We start from the raw sequence: 21,312 nt of genomic DNA, 5'->3' as shown, positions 1-21,312 counted from the left end.
ACCTATGGTTTCTCCAGTAGTCATGTATGATGTGAGATTTGGATTACAAAGAAGGCTGAGCCCCAAAGAAGTGATGCTTTTGAACTGTGGTGCTGGAGAAGATTCTTGAGAGTCCCTTGGACTGCAAAGAGATCAAACCAGTCAATCCTTAAGGAAATCAACCCTGTACGTTCTTTGGAAGGACTGGTGCTGAAGCTGAAGCTCCAATACTTTGGGCACCTGATGCGAAGAACTGACTCATTAGAAAAGAACCTGATGCTGGGAAAGATTAAAGGCAGAAGGAGAAGGGGACAACAGAGAATGAGATGGTTGGATGGCATCACTGACTCAATGGACATGAGTTTGAGCAAACTCCGGGAGTTGGTGATGGACAGGGAGGCCTGGCATGCTGCGGTTCATGGGGTGGCAAAAAATTGGACATGACTGAGCGACTGAACAACAAGAATACTTTGAAGTGATCATGAAATTTTATTAAAAACTGATAATTTCCATTAGATTACATTGAAGTAATGATGAGACTCTTACTGTAAAGAATTCATGGAAATTATTACTGTGCTAAATCTCCAAAAATGAGCCATTAAAATCAATAGTTCTCAGTCTTAAATCCACATTAGAATTCCGTGGGGAATTTAAAAATAATAATACCAGTGCATGCACTCCATCTAAGTATTAAATCAGCAGGATCCAGGCATGTTTTCATAGACATCTTATATTTTTATAGACCATGAGATTAACTTTTATAAGAATGTATAGCCTTACCAATAGGAAAGTCATATTAGAGTCATAGGGCTTTTAAGAGCCTCATTCAAGTCCAGTCCGAGTCTCAGGAAAAAAAAAATACCCTTTGTAAATAACTATGTTTCAGAATTTCACATGCTGTTATGAAACCTTCAGGAAACTATTTTCTGAATGGAACAGCAATAGCAAAAATTATTTTCTAAGCTATAACTAATGGCTAGGATAATTGAGTAGTTACTTTAAGGTGAAGAAACTAAGGCAAATACATTTTATTGTCTTTGTTGGCTCCCTCTTTTTCACTGTGAGGACTGCTCCAGGGATATGGATTATTTATATACCTATACTGTCTGTAGTCATATTACTCTCTTTTATGTGCCAAGTAATGGTGGTATGTTGAATCGTTTTTGTTGACACTTAAAATTTCTAAGCTATAAAACAATGTTCTTTTTTTTCTTTCAGAAATTTCGTGATGAAGTTAATCAGATAATAAATTCTGAAACCCTCTCAAGTATAGACAGTCTTGAGGCTGGGGAACGTGAAGAAATATATTTAACACTTAATAAGGAGCCTTCCACATCAGTCCAGCAGCAGAATTCTATTTCTCTCAAATTAGCAAATCTGCAATCAACTAATCTAAGCTGCTTTGATGAAGATAAACTGTCATTCTCTAAAACTCAACACATAAATAATTGGCTTATAAATATAGATGATCCAAATATTTTCTCAGATATTTTTAGTAAACCTAATGTTCTCCCTGATTCAAGTAAATGTTTTAATAGTAAAGAACAAAATCCATCTGCTCTGAGTAGAACTGAGGAAAGAGCCGTAAATACTGCTAATAATTCAGTAGCCATTCTACATAGTCCATCCATATTTGTACAAGATAAAAAAAGCAAAAACACATCTGAAACTAGTGTTATAAGGACAACTGACTCCTCTTCTGGAGCATTCAAAAGGGAGAGACCATTAGTTACTGAGAGCCCAAAATTTAAATTCAGCAAAGCCTGGGCCACTCCAGATTCTCTAACCCAGGAAATCACAATAATTTCAGACCAAGAGAAATATTCTGAAATGACTCAAGAAAATAGAACTACTTCAGTTCCTACTTCATTTGTACCTTTGGCAACACCTTTAGTTTTGCCATCGAATACACAATCAGCTAGGCCTTTACCAAAGAGCAGTATACACATAAAAGAAATTGACCCAGTGCAGTGTTCTGATAAGTTAGGGGAAATGAAAGACATTAAAGATGAAAAGACAAAATATTCTAATTGTAATGAGGAAGAGTTGTCTTCGTTTTCAGATAATTTTCAAGTAGCCTGTATACTTCACAACTCTGATTCAGAAGATAAACAGAAAATACATGAAGCATCAAAATCATTATCTAATATAATTTCTAACTGTGACTTAGTCAGTCAGCACAAAAAAATGAAATACAATATTTGTGAGAAGAATAGTGTGAGATTTCTTAAAAGTATTTTAAAGAAAGAATCTAAATACGAGCATGATTATTTTAAGGCACTGGTTACAAACCAAGGCTTTAAGTTAGGAAATCAAAAAGCAGCAGATATCAGAGATAGTATTGAATTAACAAAAGAAAAAGGGAAAAGTGCAGAAACTCCAAAAACTATTAAAAAACTGAGATGGTTTGATGAAACTGGCAATACAAGGAAAAATGCTGAAGATAGTCATTTGCTAAAGAGTAGAAAAAGAGTATCTCAACAGTGGTCTCAACCATCCCACATTCGAGCTAAAAGTGGTGCTGCCAGCAACATGCCTAGTATTCCTGCTTCTGCTGTGGATTCTGCTAATAAAAAAGAGCCCAAGGACGATTTTATCTCTGAAAATGTCACTGCTTTAGGAGGATCTGGAACAGACCATGTGCCTTTGAACTGTTTTATACCTTCAGGTTATAACACTGCTAAACAAGCCTGGCCAGACTTCCACAGAGGAGGAAAGTATATCCCCTGTAAAGAGTGGTGGTTCCAAAACTCAGAAAACTAATCCACAAAGGAGTGAAGCGAAAGTCATTAGAAGAACAAGATCTGCTAAAGTCCAGTCAGGCTTTGTATGTATGAACAGAAAAGGCACTGTTACTCGACCACAGTCTGCGAGCAAAGCCAACACATTTGTACAGGCTCAGGGTAAATTAATTGTACCTCATCCTCCTCCTACATCTCAATTAAATATTAGAAGTTGTAAAAATGTACAAGCATCTCAGTGTCAGTCTGTAATGCCTGAAAATTCTCAAAACATCAGTACATGTAACTACTTTAATTCAAAACATATGCTTCCAACAGAATACAAGTTGAATCAGTGGAATCAAGAAAGTAGTCTTCCACTCCCTCATGTCTGTTCTGACTTAGTCACTGTGATGCCAGCTCTACCATATTGTTCTTCGGAGTGCCAAACGTTAACGAAAATAAATCATTCACATGGCAGGCAAACTGTTGCCCCGCAAGATGGGACGTTATATTGCCCCCAAAGACATCCAACATATGAAGAAAGTCATCCCTCTGTGACTCTTAAAACTACTAGAGAAGAACTGGTTCCCTTGTGGAAAAGACAGCATAATATTCTGGGTCAAAATGAAAAGGCTGCTGGTAAGAATAAATTTATATATTTTTATAGGTAAAATGTGAAGTTTTTCTTGTTGTGGTTTGATAATGTACCTTACAATATATTAAAATTGAACAACAACAGCCTTATAGAAATAACATCACCCATAATATTGTACCTTTGTCTGTCTGGTAGCTAACACTTTTAAGCAAATGACCCAACCTTTGCTTAACTAAAATTAGAAACTTTTGCTAACTTCTGTTTTTCCCATGACTTGTTAGTTTAAAAGAGGGAAGACAAGAAATGTGATTTGATTCTTATCCCATATCATTCTGTTATTACTGCAGTGTTACAGTCAAAATTTCTGTCAAAGTAAGCACAGTGGAAAATATTTGTTTAAATTATTCTAAACAGGTGAATAAATGTGATTATAATACTTTTCTTTATTCTTATTTAAAATATTTGTTAAATTTAATTGTTATTTGCCAACAATAGGTGTGCCTAACCCTCTAATTATCTTTCCAAAAGAGGGGCAGCTCTGTTTTAATTGGCTATGTATGGAAGGTTTCATATGAAGGAAAAAAATATAGAATTCCTTTAAACATTTTTGAAAATTAATTCTCTGTGTTATGCCATTGCCCTTAGTGGCCCTTGTTGACTCTTCATGAGCTACTTTCCTCTAAAGGAATGGACTACAGGCCCATACATTTTTCTACTAGTAGAAATCAGATGACTAGTCAGAAATACATAAGATTTGAGAAAAAAATCAGAAAAGCAACTCTTTCTTTTCCCAAAGGTATGAATAAATATTAAGATATAAAGTGAGAGTTAGTTTAGATTTAATATTTTCACCTTTCTTCAATTGGCCCATGAGATTTTAAGAACAAATATTTAAGAACAAATATCATTTTGATATTTGGCAAAACTAATACAATTATGTAAAGTTTAAAAATAAAATAAATTAAATTAAAAAAAAAAAAAAGAACAAGGGATTTTTTTTGACTTCTTTACCTTATCCCCAGATTTTAACAATGCCTGGCACTTAATAAGCACCCAAACTTTTCTTAAACTGAATGGACACAGGCCATGTTAGCAGATGGGAAGCTAAATGCAAAGACTCTAGTTTTAAACTAGATTTTTAAATAGTATTTCTCTCACTAAAGGTTTTGCTTTATTTTTATCCAGCCACTTCACAGTGTAACTTTAGTTTTCACACTACTTCCAAAAAATGAAAGCATCATGTAGATTTGATATTTTAAAGGAAATTATGATGGTTAACTGTTTTGAATTTCTACTCTTTGCCAATTATAGTAGTAAGTGCTTTATACATATTATCTCATTTAAGCCTCACAGCAATCCTAACAAATATGTATTTTTTAAAACCTCATTTTGCAAAGAAGGAAATAGAATTGCCAAAAGTCAAGAGCTATTATCAATAAATAGCAAAAATAGTATTTTCATCCAAATATCTATGATTTCAAGTCCCATGCTTATTCTACTAAAACTATGTAATAAATATAATCATTAAGAAAACATATGTCTGAGATGATCAGGAAAAGCATTAGGAAATATAATTTCCCAATAGCATAAATATAAAAATATAACATATGAAAATTATATTCTCATTCTCTGATAAAAGAAAAAATATATATTGTATATATAATCTGAGAAACAAATATTTTTCTAACATATAATCAAAGTTGGGGCCTTTGTATAAGAAATACTGGAAAAGTTTAATATTTTTAGCCATGTTTTTAAAGAGAAATGTTGAAAGTGTTGTGTATATCCATACTTTTTGTTCATTGTTTTGTTTTTATGGAAGTATAGTTGATGTACAATATCATATTAGTTTCCAGTATACATCACAGTGCTTTAATATTTTTATAGATTATACTTCATTTAAAGTTATTAAAAGCCAATGGGTATATTTTCCTGTACTGTACAATATATCCTTGTTGCTTATCTATATTTTACATAGTAGTTTGTATCTCTTAATTCCATACCTCTATCTTGCCTGTTCCCCCTTTACACTTCTCACTGGTAACCACTGGCTTGTTTTCTTTTTCTTTTTTTTTTTTTGGCTTGTTTTCTATACTGTGAGTCCATTTCTGTTTTGTTATATACTTTCATATGTCTTAGTTTTTAGATTCTGCAAGACAGTGATAACAATACTGTTTTTATTCTCTGTCTGCCTCATTCACTAAGCATAATACTAAGTTTGTCCATGTTATTGCAAATGGAAGAATCTCATTCTTCTTATGGCTGAGTAATATTCCTCTGTGTGTGTGTGTGTGTACCACATCTTCTTTATCCATTCATCTGTTGATGGGCACTTGCATTTCTTCCATAACCTGGCTATTGCACATAATGCTGCTATGAACATTGAGGTGCACATAGCTTTTTAAATTAGTGTTTTCATTTTTATCATATATATGTCAAGGAGTGGAATTGTTGGGTCATACAGTAGTCTTATTTTTAGTTCGTTGAGGAAGCTTCATGCCCTTTTCCATAGTGACTGCACCAATTTACATTCCTACAGTATAGGAGAGTTCCTTTTCTCCACACCTTCTCCAGAATTTATTATTTGTAGACTTTTTAATGATAACACTTTGACTGGTATGGTACCTCACTGTAGTTTTGATTTGCATTTCTCTAAAACTTAGTGATATTGAGCATCTTTTTGTGTGCCTGTTAGCCATCTGTGTGTCTTCTTTTGAGAAATGTCTATTTAGGTCTTTTGCCTGTGTTTTTTTTTTTAATAGGATTATTTATTTTATTTTACTTTTTTGCTATTGAGTTATCCGAGCTGTTTACATATTTTAGATATTAACCCCTTATCACAAAGAGTCAGACATGACCGTGCAATTGAACAACAACAACAATTGGTCATATAATTTACAAGTATTTTCTCCTATTCATGAGGTTGTCTTTTTGTTTAGTTGATGGTTTCCTTTGCTGTACAAAAGCTTTTAAGTTTAACTGGATTTTCTTTATTTTTTCTCTTATTTCCTTTGCTTTAGGAGACAAATCTTGAAAAATATATTGCTATGATTTCTGTCAGAGTGTTACACTTATATTTTCTTCTAGGAGTTTATGATTTCCAGTCATATTTAGATCTTTAATCCATTTTGAGTTTATTTTTGTACACTGTGTTAGAGAATATTCTGATTTCATTCTTTTACACTTAGCAGTCCAGTTGTCCCAGCACCACTTATTGAGGAGACTGTCTTTTCTCTATTGAAAAGCAGAAAAGGTTAGTTGTCATAGGTTAATTGACCACAGTGGGTGGGTTTATTTCTGGGCTCTCTCTTCTGTTCAGTTGATCTATGTGTCTGTTTCTGTGCCAGTACCATGCTGTTTTGTTGTTTATTTCTATACTTCTTTTTTTTTATTTTTTTATTTTTTAACTTTACAATATTGTATTGGTTTTGTATTTGTATTGTATCAACATGAATCTGCCACAGGTATACACGTGTTCCCCATCCTGATCCCTCCTCCCTCCTCCCTCCCCGTACCATCCCTCTGGGTCGTCCCAGTGCACCAGCCCCAAGCATCCAGTATCGTGCATCGAACCTGGACTGGCGACTCGTTTCATATATGATATTATACTTCTTATTATTGTAGTTATACTTAGAAAATATAATACTAACAAAACTTTGTATGTTCAGTCATTCAAACATTGTTTAAAACTGTTTTAAATATTAAACATTTCAAGTGAACCCCTTGTTAATACTGAATTATAGTTCTCAGGGCTAAGTCATTTCGTATCTGAATCTGCAACCCCGTTGGCTGTAGTCTGCCAGGATCGTCTATCCACAGGATCTCTATCCACAGGTATTCTCCAGGCAAAAATACTGGAGTGGGTTGTCATTTCCTATTCCAGGGGATATTCCCAACCCAGGAATCAAACCCACATCTCTTATGTCTCCTGTGTTGGCAGGCTGGTTGTTTACCATTAGTGCCACCTGGAAAGCCCATGAATTATAGTTCAGTGAGCATCTATTCATTTTTTTCTACTCTACTATTTGCTATGGCATTTTTATTCTCATAGTCAGTGTACCCAGAGTTGACAGTTATGGATGGTGTCTTGCTCTCTGTTAGCATATCCAAAACTCTCCAGCAAAACTTTCAGTAAAAACTCTATTCCATGAAACCCAAGCCATTCAACTGTACCAACTTCTGACCTTTCAAGTCATTTTCCCCTGAAGATGACTTTGATATCTAGTTCACAGTCTTCCTTTATTGGAAAAGTCTTTGCCAATATACTGGTGACTCAGCATTCATGTGAGCGAACGATCCAACACCCTGATCTCTCTCAATCCTTTCTCACCTCTAGTGATTTTCTGTACTAGTGATTTTCTAGTGATTTTCTGCCTCAAGTACCCATTCCCTTTGTCATACTTTGGACTGGGTCAACATCAATAACTTCCTTACTTCTAAAATTAGTAATTTAATTTACATTTTTCTTTCTGATTGCAATATGCTTTTTGCACCAGGTGTTTTACATCAGTGGAATAAAATACAGTCTAAAAACAGACTCATATTTGAATGCTTGATTTTTGGCAAAGATGGTACTGCATAGCAGGGAGAAAGTACTTGTCTTTTTATTAAATGGTACTGAGTCAATTGAATGATTTTATGAAATTAGTAAAATGACTCTTAGCTCACACCATACACAAAAATCAATTCCAAGTGAACTGTATATATGAATATGGAAAGTGAAAAAGAAATGCTTCTAGAAGATAATACAGGGAATGTGCTTATGACTTTGGGATGGGCAGAGATTTTTTATATAGACATAAAAAACACTAACCATTAAGAATAAGACTGAAACTTTTTCATCCAAAACACCATTAAACTGTAGAGTGAAAGAAGATATTTATAATGCATAATACCAACAGAGAGTTCATGTCCAAAATATATAAAGAACTCCTACGATCAATAAGAAAAAGACATGTAGTTATATGAGTCATGTTTGAACCAACAAAACAGAACCAGTAAGATATATTGTTTATTGCAACAGATTGGCTTACGTAAATATGGGGAACAGGGAATCTAAGCAAGTACAGAATTTTTAGGGCAGGCCAGGAAGAAGGGCAGAAACTCATAGCAATAGATGAAACTTGCCATTCACAGGCAGAATTTTGTATTCTCTCAAAAAAGACTTACCTGTGAGGCCTTTGACTTAATTGACTCAAGTTCACATGGGTTATCTAAGATAATCTCCATTACTTAAAGCAAACTGATAATAGACTTTAATAATATCTACAAAATATCTTCACAGGAATACATTAGTGCCTAATTGAACAACTGGGGACTGTAGACAGGTGACATATCAAAAAAACCATCACACCAATTTATTTTAAAGGCAGTATATTTGAATTAGCTTTTCATAAAGTAGGCTTATCAAATAGTAAATTAACATATGAAAGACTTCAACCTCAGTCTTCAGAAGAATTCATATTAAAATAATTAGATAAAATTACATCTGAAGGGCTAAAATTTTTACGCTACAATGCTGTTAAGAAGGATGTGTGATGCCTGGGAGCTCACATCTACAAAGTTTGAATATATGCATATCCTATGACTCAGCAATTCCAGACCTGCAGATGTGTGTGTGTGTGTGTGTGTGAAATTCATTCATATGTAAAACAGAAGATATGTACCAGAACTTTCATTGCAGTTTTATAGCCATAATCTAGAATAATCTCAAATGTTCTTCAGTGCTATAATATGTAAAGTAAAAGTTATTCATTCAGTGTAATACCATAATAAAAAATGAATCAGCCACTACTAAGAAACAGTAACATGACTAAATCTCACATCAGGATATCGTACAAACGAAGCCAGTCATAAAAATGCATATTATATTCCATTTCTATCAGGTTGAAGAATAGGTAAAACCATGGATGGGGTTATATGGAAACAGGTAAGAAGGAAAGCTTTTTCAGTGCTGGTAATGTTCTATTTCTTGACTTGGGTGTCTGCCATCTGGGTGTGTCTACCTGAATACTTACAATTTGCACATGTTTCTATAGGCAGCTGTACTTCAGTTTTTTAAAAATCCAAATGATGTTGACATACTAAATACTTTGAAATCTGATTGCAAAAAGAATGCTTTGTTTTCTTCTCCAGGGAGTATTAAAAATACCTTCAAGGATTCAAAAATTTGATTACTAGAAAAGATCAAAGATACAATTGAGCTTAGCTCCCATACTTTATGGATGAGGAAACTGATACACATAAGGAGATTATATACCCCAAGATGACACAGGTAGTTCAAAGCAGAGCCAGAATTTTGTATTGCAGCTGAATTTATTCTTACCGTAGAATAAATCTAGTTTTCATGAGATCAGAAATGTAATTAGAGATACTGAAGCAAATTATTCTAGATATAAATTAGGTAGCATTTACTATGTGCCAGTCAATATTGTAAGCACTTTACATGTGGAAACAAGTTTAATTCTCTCAATAGTTTAGTGAGTAAATAATAATACTCCCATCTTATAAATGAGGAGAATGAAGCAGTGAGAGGGCTAATAACTTGTGTAAGCCACATGACTAGGACTAATGGCAGACCCAGGGTTAAAATTCAGGCATTCTGTCTCTGTTATCTCTACTGTTAATTACTTAGCTATTATGCTTATAATTAAAAACAAAAACAACAAAAATACCTCTCTCTGTAAGAAGATGGAGATAATCTTATTGTGGTGATTATTTTGAAATATATATGTTACCTACTAATCACATTGTATACTTTAAACTTAAATATGTTATATTGTCAATATTTCACTAAAGCTGAAGAGTATAAATTAATTTTTAAAACTCTGAATAACCACAAATTTTTCAGTGATACACATTTTTAAAATAGTACATTCATCTAATACAGTTTGTCAAAAGTACAAAGTAACAAAGTCATTAATCAAATGAATAATGGCATGAAGATTTAAAATCATCTTTACCAGTTGAAGTGATAAACCAAAACTAAAAAACTATGTAGAGATAACTATAGTCATGTATATGCATTCAATACAATTTTAAAAAATTTTTAATTGGAGCATGGTTGATTTACAATGTTTTAGTGTCAGGTATATAGCAAAATGAATCTGTTATACATATATTCACTCCTTTTAAAATTATTTTCCCACATAGGCCATTACAAAATATTGAGCAGAGTTCCCTGTGCTATACAATAGGTCCTTTTCAGTTATCTATTTTATATATAGTTGTGTGTATTTATCATCCCAATCTTCCAATTTATTCCTCCCTCTCTGCATTCAATATACTTTTTTAAGTCTCTCAATTGTGAAGTGTATCTTACATACAAAATAATATACATAATATACAAGAACAAGTTAAAGACTAATAATAAAAGAACCCAATGCCCAATTTCAAAAACAGAAAATCACTGGTATTGTTGAAATCTCAACATGCCTCTCCTTGATTACATCCCCTTTCTCTCTTACAAAATGACACTATATAGACTTGTGTAAATGATTCCATGCTTTGCTTTATAATTTTACCATATGTAAATATATCTCAAACAATATATTATTTAGTTTTGCTTTAGTTTTGTAACTCATATAAATAGAACCATTTCACCTATATACTTCTATGATTTTCTTTTTTTCAATTAATTTTGTGTTTTGGATTCATTATTATTGATTAGTTTAGCTGCACTTCATTTGTATTTGTTTTGTATTACATTTCATTAAAATTGCTGTATTACAGTCTATGGAAATTTTTCATTTTCCTACTCCTGGCCGTTTGGCGTCTTTCAGTTTCTCACCTTTGTGAATAGTGCTTCTAGGAACAGTTTTGTACATCTGCTGATACACATGTTGCTGGGTATGTGTATTTCACCCAGGTTAAGTATACTGCCACAGGTAATGCCAAATTATTTTCTGAAGCAATAAGAGTGCCTTTACTACATGCTCACTAAACCTCCAGTAGTCAAACTTTTTAATATTTTCAAAAGTATGGGTGAGAAATGGTGTCTAATTATAACAGTTTGCATTGCCCTAGTTACTAATGAATTGAGCGTTTTTCATATCTTTATGCACAATTTGCATTTCCTTTTTTGTGAAATGTCTGCTCTTGGGTTCTGAGTTTTTCTTCCTTATTGATAGAAGTTCCTTATATCAATATATTCTAGGATTCTACATCAGTTATATGTATTGCATATATTTTCTGCCAATTTGTGATTTGTGTGGTCTTTTTTTTTTTTTTTTTTTGCATTTTGCTTCTATCTATTTAGTTTGGCTTTTTTTTTTTAACAGAAGCAAGATATCTATCTTGACAGTTTTTCTTTAAGAAAAGAAAAAATCAAGACAAAACTAAACAAACAAAAAAGAAAACTTTACCATATCTGTTAGAAACTTAATATAATTTTAGGTGATAATAACCAGATCTTTGGAAGTACTGCAATAGTCTACATTATTTTAGGCTATGTGTTTTAAGAGCTGTATATAAACAAACTGGAGTGAGCCAGAACTGTAGAAGGAGGGGTTGTCTCTGAAGGCCAATTAAAGGAGCTTAAGCCAAAGAGACATGTGCAGGCTCTGTACAAATGTTTGAAGGTTTATTATGTAAAAAAAGGAGGAAACAGAACTAAGTGAAGGGGTAAAACGTGCAAAAATGTTTTCAGCTCAGCATAAGGAGGAATTTGAGCTAATACCACCAACAATTGAGGAAGGTACCCCATGGAGAAGTGGCTCCCCATCACTTAAGCATTCAAGCACAGGTTGACGGTCCACCTCTGAGTGATTTAGGTTTATGAGCAAGAGGTTGAACTAATTAACATCTAAGATCTCTTCCAAAGTTATAATTTCCTGAATGTCTCCAGAATTTCCCCTTGTTTATAATTAACAATACTACAGATTTTAAAATATGTAATACTTTCCTAAAGATTAGTAGCTTTATTTTGTGTTTTGGTAGTAATTCTATCATATTTAGAATTTTCATATGGGACAAGAGGTTTGGCTAGAGATGCCAGTACAAACTATATTAGTTTTGCAAAAATACCTATATTCTCAGCTATTATATTAATTAGTAAATAGTATTTAAGTTCATGTATGTGAATTGAACAAAACATGAACAGTTTTAAGCATATATTTTCATCTGTTCTTAGGATCAATCTATAATCCACAAAACTGAACATCTACACAAAGAACAATCAAAAGCAAATAATTATGCTACAAATCAAGAAAGTACAAAAGTATTGGTAGATCTTGCCTCCAGAAGATTTATTAACAGGCTGAAGGAAGAGAAAAATTATTGATACAGCAGTCATGTAACCAAGTTAATTTTCATTTAAGATATTTTTAGAGCTGTTCAAAAATAGAAAAATGGAGACTTTTCAAGATTTAGAAGACAATCCAAGCGTAATAAACAGTATTAAAACTTTATTGGTACCCAAATTATCTCACTATAAGCTATTAACATTTAACATATCTAGCATTTAACGTATCTAGCATTTAACATGGAGAAGGCAATGGCACCCCACTCCAGTACTCTTGCCTGGAAAATCCCATGGACAGAGGAGCCTGGTAGGCTGCAGTCCATGGGGTTGCTAAAAGTCCGACACGACTGAGCGACTTCACTTTCACTCTTCACTTTCATGCATGGGAGAAGAAATGGCAACCCACTCCAGTGTTCTTGCCTGGAGAATCCCAGGGACGGAGGAGCCTGGTGGGCTGCCGTCTATGGGGTCGCACAGAGTCAGACACGACTGAAGTGACTTAGCAGCAGCAGCATTTAACATATTTAGCATCCCCATATTAGAATAAACATAATACAGTGTTTTTTAAACTATTGATCATGACTCATTAGCAGGTTATAAATCAGTTAATGAGTAGTAACCAGAAATTTTTAATGAAATATAATTGTAGAATGTTCTAGAATAGAAACTACCAGAGGGCACTGTATATTTTAAGAGTAAATATGGTTCACAAAACTATATGTGCATCACAGGTTACAATGGAAGATATCTTTCTATGAGACACAGTCAAATCAAAATGAAAATTACTAGCATAGAGTAAGAGCTAGAATTCTAGATTTTAGAGACTGTTTGAGCTGGATCTCATCTTCGCCCTTTACTGGCTCTGTGACCTTGAGCAAGTTACTAACCCTTGCCTGTGCCTCAGTTTTTTTATCTATAAAAATAGTGATGATAATAGTGCCTATAGTATAGAACAAGGCCTGGGCAACTATAAATGTTCAACACAGTAGCTAAAATTATGTTAGTATTTCTTACTCTAAAAAGTCAGATGTTCAGTTACTAGCCAGCTTTCTTGAAATTTGAAAGCTTTTATGTCTTTGTTGTTATATAGATACAGATATTTACTTACTTATAGTGTATGTATATAATTATATATATGTTATATAGAGAAAATATACAGATAGTTAGCTATGGTAGCATAAATATCTGTGTTCTTTCAGTACATAATTTCAGCTAAAAATATTTGTATATTTTTTCCTACCTAAGCCTGTATGACAGAAGCACACATATACACTCCCAAGACATTTGTGTGCTTATACACACTCATTGCATTTTCCACCTTTCAGGCCAAGAATCTCATTAACTATGTATCATTGTTACTTTGTACTTTAGAACATAATGTTCCTTTTGACTCAAAGATCCTTATACTTGGAGGCCTACTACTCCTTTAAGACCAAGCTTAAACATAACCTCTATGAAAGCTTTCTTGATTCTCATAAAGGCTCTGTGTTTTCACTTAATTCTATTACAACTTCACTTACAGTTTATTCACTTTACTGTAATAATCCATTTAAATTTATATCCATTCTTCTGGAATACTTCGAGTTTTTATTGTACCACCATTAACAAAAATGTTGAGCAAATATCACATACGTATATACCATACATACATATTACTCTACTGATATATACATTAAGCACCTTAGCCAGAAATAGAAAAAATTTTTAACTGAGACAAGGATGAAATACAGACTTTTAAAATAATTTTTATATTTTGTATCTTATAAATCATACATTTTAAAATAATTATAAAAATAGTTTTATGTATTAACATGCAAAAATTCTCATATAGTATTAATAATTTTCTGAATGGTTTCAAATGTCTTATCAATTATGATGACTTCATTCTATATACCATCCTTAGATATCTCAAGGCATAATACACAGATTGAGGTTTATTGTTATTTTTTACAATTTTAGATTTATGATCCTTTGTTATAATGCAACTATACTGTCATTTTATTATGTGGCAAAGAGTTTGTATTGAGAATAAGATGGGTATCAGCTCTGTCTTTCTCATTCACCTGTGCTTGCACTATTAGTATCGTCTTTATGATTTTGCAAGACTATGTTTTTAATTAGTCATAGAGAAAATAATAAGTAAAATAATAATAATAAAACATTACACATACAATAAAAGCCCTACAAAAGTCATTGTAGCCTCTTTTCCACTTTGTAAGGATTCATTCAGATATTATGCTATGCTATGCTATGCTAAGTCACTTCAGTCATGTCCAACTCTGTGCGACCCCATAGACGGCAGCCCACCAGGCTCCCCCGTCCCTGGGATTCTCCAGGCAAGAACACTGGAGTGGGCCGCCATTTCCTTCTCCAATGCATGAAAGTGAAAAGTGAAAGTGAAGTTGCTCAGATACTATGAGATATCCATAAATCCAGGGCACACATAAAATTCAGTGCATTGAAGGACACAAAAGAACACTAATGAAAATAACACTGCCAACCTCACACACTTAGAACCTCTGCTCTTCCTCCAAAATAACTGTTTACTGTATGCAATGTGCATACCTTGTATGCATACTATATGCATCTACCTTGCAAACTCACAAGGGTGCCAGTATCAATCATGTTTTACCACAGTAAATTTTAAATTTCTAGTTTTTAGTTAATAGAAAATGAAATTTTAACATGTTCTTCTTGTGCAACAGTGATTTGTTTTGCATATCCTCCTGGTGTTCTGCCACAACACTTTAGAGGTCACTGCTCTAAAGTATAGACCCCTCAAAAGCAGAGATGTTTAAATCTTTATGGTACCTGTGTCATGTATAGTACATGTAAGAGAAGTTCAATAAAAGCTTGCCAACTGAATGAATGAAACTTAGGGTTTTCTGTGATGTTTGAAGGTAACTTGGAATTTTACAGTGGATATATACTGTCTACTCATGTAAATTTTGACTTTGTCGTGGTATTTGTTTAAGATTCTAGTGTTACAAGAAGAAAACGAATTGTCGAAAATAAGCACAAAATTCTTTTAGAGCAAAAAAGACAAAACCCTGGATCTGTAGGACAGAAGTACAGTGAGCAGATGAATGTAAGTACCACGTTAGTAGACATCTCCATTCAATAGTGAAAAATTCTTGGAAAACAGAATGTTCTTAAAGGTCTGTGCTCTGCCTGCAAACTGTTCCACAACATAAATGATATAGCCGAAGCCATTGTGAAGCACTGGAACTCTCTATGCTAGGAGCTTATTGTACTATCAGATCAGTTCAGTTCAGTCGCTCAGTCATGTCCGACTCTTTGCGACCCCATGAATCGCAGCACGCCAGGCCTCCCTGTCCATCACCAACTCCCGGAGTTCACTCAGACTCATGTCCATAGAGTCAGTGATGCCATCCGGCCATCTCATCCTCTGCCGTCCCCTTCTCCTCCTGCCCCCAATCCCTCCCAGCATCAAAGTCTTTTCCAATGAGTCAACTCTTCGCATGAGGTGGCCAAAGTACTGGAGTTTCAGCTTTAGCATCATTCCTTCCAAAGAAATCCCAGGGCTGATCTCCAAATGCTATATTCTAGTTTGCCTAAATGATCAGTTACTAATGAATATTTTAAACCAAGCTTAAGAAATCACATCATTTTATTTGTTATTATGTATAGTCAGCTCTGGGGAAAAGCTGAATTTATTCACAACAATATTAATATTTAGCTATACATTAAAAAGGGAAAAAAAGAAAAGTAAACCAGAGCCATTGAAAATAAAGCAATGTGCTTATAAAGACTAATATAGTTCCAGTGTGTTTAAATGCCCTCCTTGAACCTGAACTTCCTGGAAGACATGCCAAGAAGGAAAATAGAGTGTTGCATTGTTCTCAGGGGATATCGATAATGACTTTGTTTATATCATTGAGAATCTCCTATACAGGACCTTGAAGTTCATAATAGATATCTCCCTATTAACAGTCAGCAACAAATAAATAAGGAGTTTCCTGTGCTGTTTGAAATAGAGGCCTTCAGTAAAGGTCAGAAGCATAATAATGTGGATTTAAAAGTTAGTGGAGGCGATTCTGTGAGAGCTAAGTAAGTGTCACCTAAATATAACATTTTCTAGAGGTGTAATTTGATCCAAGGATTGTATTTAAAATATTTTTTAAAACCTAGATGGATGAGTGATACAATTTGTAAAGTTTAAAAATAAAAATAAAAATTAAAAAAATAATAATAATAAAAAAGAGAAAAATAAATAAATAACACCTGTGATCTTTAATAGAATTGAAAATAGAATGTTTTATGAAAAATTTGTATTTCAAATTAAAGGTAGAAGGTCCTATTGTTTGAATATTGTAGGAACTATTAATTTTTATATGGCTAGTTATTAATATGGAGAACAATCAATCATGATTTAGCAAAACAAATCATTAGTTTTTTTATTTATGTAAATAATGCTGTCACATTACCAGTACATTTTTAGTGTTTAATAACAAACATAGTACTTAATTATAAATATAACTTCCTGATTACAAATGGAATAATACCTAGTAAGTCCTTCCTTTTTACCTTCCATGTTGTTCATATCAAACATCTCAAAATCTCTAAAGTCAACAATTTATCTTTATTTTCTCTTTGTTTTTGTCAATATATATTAAATTTATAAGTAATGTATAGTTGTTATAACAAAAAATGAACAAACTGAATTTTAAATGCCATTACTACTGTCCTCTCTAAATTCATCTCTGTCTTCCTGTGTCTTTTTCTGTTTTCCTGTGTGTTGCTCCTTTGCATTCTATCTTGCTGCCTTTAGAGTCCATTTCTATTTTTCCCAGAAGCTCCACTTCCACTTTCACATACTCACTCCACTTACACATCTACAAAAGTCTCATTAGCTTTAAAATAGGTCAGTGTTTCCTGACTCAAAACAGTTTTGAGGTTTCATTTTTTTTCATCCCTATTGTTTTGTTTTGATTTTTGGTTTGGGGTTGAGTTTGGTTTTGTTTTCACTCAAGAGGGTAAACAAGAATTCAGTTTCTATAGCACTGGCTCTTGTCACCTTGTTATTAGGAAATGTATTTTATCACACTGGATTTTTCCCAACCACTACTTCTGTGTGGAGAGAATCGAAAAGAGGTCAGTTCAGTTCAGTCGCTCAGTCGTGTCTGATTCTTTGCCACCCCCTGAACCGCAGCTTGCCAGGCTTCCCTGTCCATCACCAGCTCCCGGAGTTTACTCAAACTCATGTCCATTGAGCCGGTGATGACATCCAACCATCTCATCCCCTGCCGTCCCCTTCTCCTCCTGCCCTCAATCTTTCCCAGCATCAGGGTCTTTTCAAATGAGTCAGCTCTTCACATCAGGTGTCCAAAGTATTGGAGTTTCAGCCTCAACATCAGTCCTTCCAATGAACACCCAGGACTGATCTCCTTTAGGATGGACTGGTTGGATCTCCGTACAATCCAAGGGACTCTCAAGAGTCTTCTCCAACACAATGAAAGATAAAAAAACGCACAATTGCCACTTTGTGCCATGGTCTCAGTCCAGGTTGTCTCAAGTCTATAATGGAGATCAGGCAAGGCTATGAGAGCTATTGAAGCAGGGTTTTTGCAGAAACCTGCCTCAGTTACTCTTCCAATTAGACTGAACAAAGTCTAGGTATAGTCATAGCCAGGCAACTTTATCTAAGAATCATTTCTTAAAGTGGAACAGAACGAGAGTAAAGAATCAAAGTAGACCATATCCAGGGAAGGAGAGTTGGTATCACTCAAGAGTGTTGAATGGAAATGCTAGTTGCCAGTGCTCTGATATTTCTTATTGCCCAGTTCTGCGCAGCATTGAGGCAGCTGTTTCTTTTCTAAGTATTGTCATCTAAGATGCTTGCTTATCCTTGGCATAAAGCCACAATCAGAGACTTTTCAGTTAGTAATTGTCACCTACCCTTACAATGATAAACCAGCCTTAGGGTAATTTTTTACCTTTCCTTTAGTTAATACTTTTGATTAACACCCAACTTACTTCCCTCTTCCAAATGTCCAAGATGATATTGCAATCTGAAAATGTACCAAAATTGACATAAAACATTTTTCTAATCTTTAGTTACCATGAAAGTGGAAGTTACTCAGTCGTGTCCGACTCTTTGGGACCCCATGGACTATACAGTCCATGGAATTCTCCAGGCTAGAATACTAGAGTGGGTAGCCTTTCCCTTCTCCGGGGCATCTTCCCAACCCAGGGATCGAACCTAGGTCTCCCGCATTGCAGGCAGATTCTTTACCAGCTGAGTCTCAAGGGAAGCCCAAGAATACTGGAGTGGGTAGTGTATCCCTTCTCCAGGAAATCTTCCTGACCCAGGAATCAAACAGGGGTGTCCTGCACTGCAGGTGGATTCTTTACCTACTGAGCTATCAGGGAAGCCACTTAGTTTCCATAGAAAGGGCTTATTCTAGTAATTCCTAATTTCTGCTCCAAAAAAAGGAAATACGTATTATATGAATAGTGATAATTGAAAATAAAAACAGCAAATAAAAGTTTTTAAGCCAATATATATATATCACTAATTTTAAATATGGAATTATATTCTGATTTAATATTCTATTTTTATAGAATTTTGGACAAAGTATCCAGCTAAGTTCAAGTGAGCCAAAACAAACTACAAGGGGTACTTCTAATATTGAAGAAGGTATGTTTTAGTTTAAACAGTTTCTTCTCAGCTTTGTTCCCAATGATTTCTTTTTTGTTGTTCTTACATATTTTCCACAGCTGTTACATATCACATGACTGTTATACCACCAATTAGGACCTGAATTCTCCTCACCCTGCACATTTAGACTGTTGCCAGTTTTTATTTGTTCTAAATAATAATATATTTAACATCTTTCTACATCAGATTTTTTCCTATTTGATTATTTAAAATTAGAATACCTGGCTTAATTGGCACCCAACTAATATTTATTGAATGAAACTCTGTGTATTAAATGAGTACTAGGTCAAAGGAAATAAATTTTGTTGTGGCTTTTTTTTATATATTCCTGTAGCATTTTCATGAAAAGTATTATCATTCAAAATTCTTCTGGGTGTATGTGAACTTAAGGTAAATATCACATCTCTTATTTGCATATATGACAGAGAAATGGTGTGTTATTAGTTCTTATTTGAGTACCTTTTACTAATAATAAGCTTAATTGTTTCTGTATGTGTATTTATTTTGGTGAATTATTTCTTCATATTCTTTTTTCCTATAAATATTGGAGTTTTAGTATTTTCTCACTCATTTCTGCAAACTCTTTAAATATCAAGGATTCTGATCCTTATGCTAGTTATAAATGTTTTTACTACTTTATTATGTGCATTTTATTCCACTTATGTTTTATTTTCACATATACAAGTCTTACTTTACATTTTTTCATTTAACAAATAATTATTGAGAGCTAATTTCCTGCCTGCAACTAAATATTTTGGATACATAATAATTAATCAAACATGTAAAAAGTCTTGGCCTTCAGAATTTAAAATCTATTTGGGAAGACCAACCTCAAAAAATTTGTTTTTGGTTTTGTCTTAGTGATTTGTGCATTACCAAAGAAACTTTCCGATGAAGAAAGTTAGAAATGTTTCTTTTCCCTCTAGATTACTTTAATGATTTGATTCATTAAACTTAACTCTTTAATTCCTTTGAAATTTGTTTAAATAGATGATGTGAAGTGAAACTCCAAAGTGCTTATTTTATAAGCAACAAGCTAAGTTATTTGACTCATCTTCTTTGAAGTATTTGATCCTTCTATAGTCATATGGTCTTTTATTTGGTCAGTTTCTAAGCTTTCAATTCTGTCCAGCTGATCATCTAATTTTCTAAAATTTCTGTAAGTTCCTTTTCTCTTATCATCATAATTGCTATTATAAGACAATCTACTTCATCTCTTTATTCTACTAATGAATAATAAAAACAACACAGAAATAATCTACATATACATAATGTATTTTTTCCTTAGTTAAACTAACACCTATGAACTTTTATTACCTCACTGCCATCATTTTGAGTGTCTGTTTTTTACTTAGGGATGGGAAAATGCTAGATATAGAAGACCCTGATAAATAAAATGCAAAGTAACAAAAGATTTACTGGGTTTCTGTTTGTGAAATTAATACATACAGGCGTGTCAGTTATGTATAAGGACAGATCCCAAAGACAAAAAGGGATCAAAGAATAGTTAATATAAAGTTTCTGTAGTTTCAGGCAGTACTTCTGAATTTTTGATGGCTGAAAATCTAGTGAAAGCTTCAGTGCCTGAGGATGAGATTCTAACTGTCATGAATAGCAAGCAGCTACAGCAAACAAATCTGGCTTTAAATAAAATGCAGCAATTTAACATCTGTGCACTATCAGCTGAAGAACAAAAGATCCTACAGTCCCTTAATCATCTCAATGAAAGATTATACTGTAAGTATGGAAGAACACTTTTTGTGTACAGGAAATTTTGTATTTTATTCTTAGACAATTTTTATTTAAAATTTAATTTAAAAATTGAAAATGAAAATGCAAAATGTGTCCAGATTATCACCTATTTGAACCAAGTATATAACAATTTAAAATTTATCTGAATCTCTATACTATTTCAAGTATACTGTATTCATATCATTTACAATGATACCAGTTTCACTGGCAGGCTTAATTGTCTTTTGGCAATGTGTGAATATACTTCTATTTCAGCAATGTGACAAGCTAGTTATCTGTACTTACCATCCATCTAAAACAACCATAAATTCAGGATTATTGTTGTCATTCAGTCACTAAG

At 33.5% G+C, this 21,312-nt stretch overlaps 1 protein-coding gene across 1 annotated transcript in view; it reads left to right on the top strand.

Annotated features, from left to right (window-relative positions):
• The window catches only part of CEP126 (centrosomal protein 126), a 114,341-nt gene that overhangs the window by 80,939 nt on the left and 12,090 nt on the right, over positions 1 to 21,312 (top strand). Inside the window, 5 exon segments of the mRNA XM_024975716.2 lie at positions 1,198 to 2,676; positions 2,678 to 3,341; positions 15,514 to 15,626; positions 19,124 to 19,199; positions 20,748 to 20,957. Coding sequence (XP_024831484.1) covers positions 1,198 to 2,676; positions 2,678 to 3,341; positions 15,514 to 15,626; positions 19,124 to 19,199; positions 20,748 to 20,957 — 2,542 coding nt within the window.

Source organism: Bos taurus, chromosome 15 (genome assembly GCF_002263795.3).
Source record: "Bos taurus isolate L1 Dominette 01449 registration number 42190680 breed Hereford chromosome 15, ARS-UCD2.0, whole genome shotgun sequence".
Taxonomy (NCBI): Eukaryota; Metazoa; Chordata; class Mammalia; order Artiodactyla; family Bovidae; genus Bos; species Bos taurus.
This window is presented reverse-complemented; position numbering and strand designations above follow the sequence as displayed.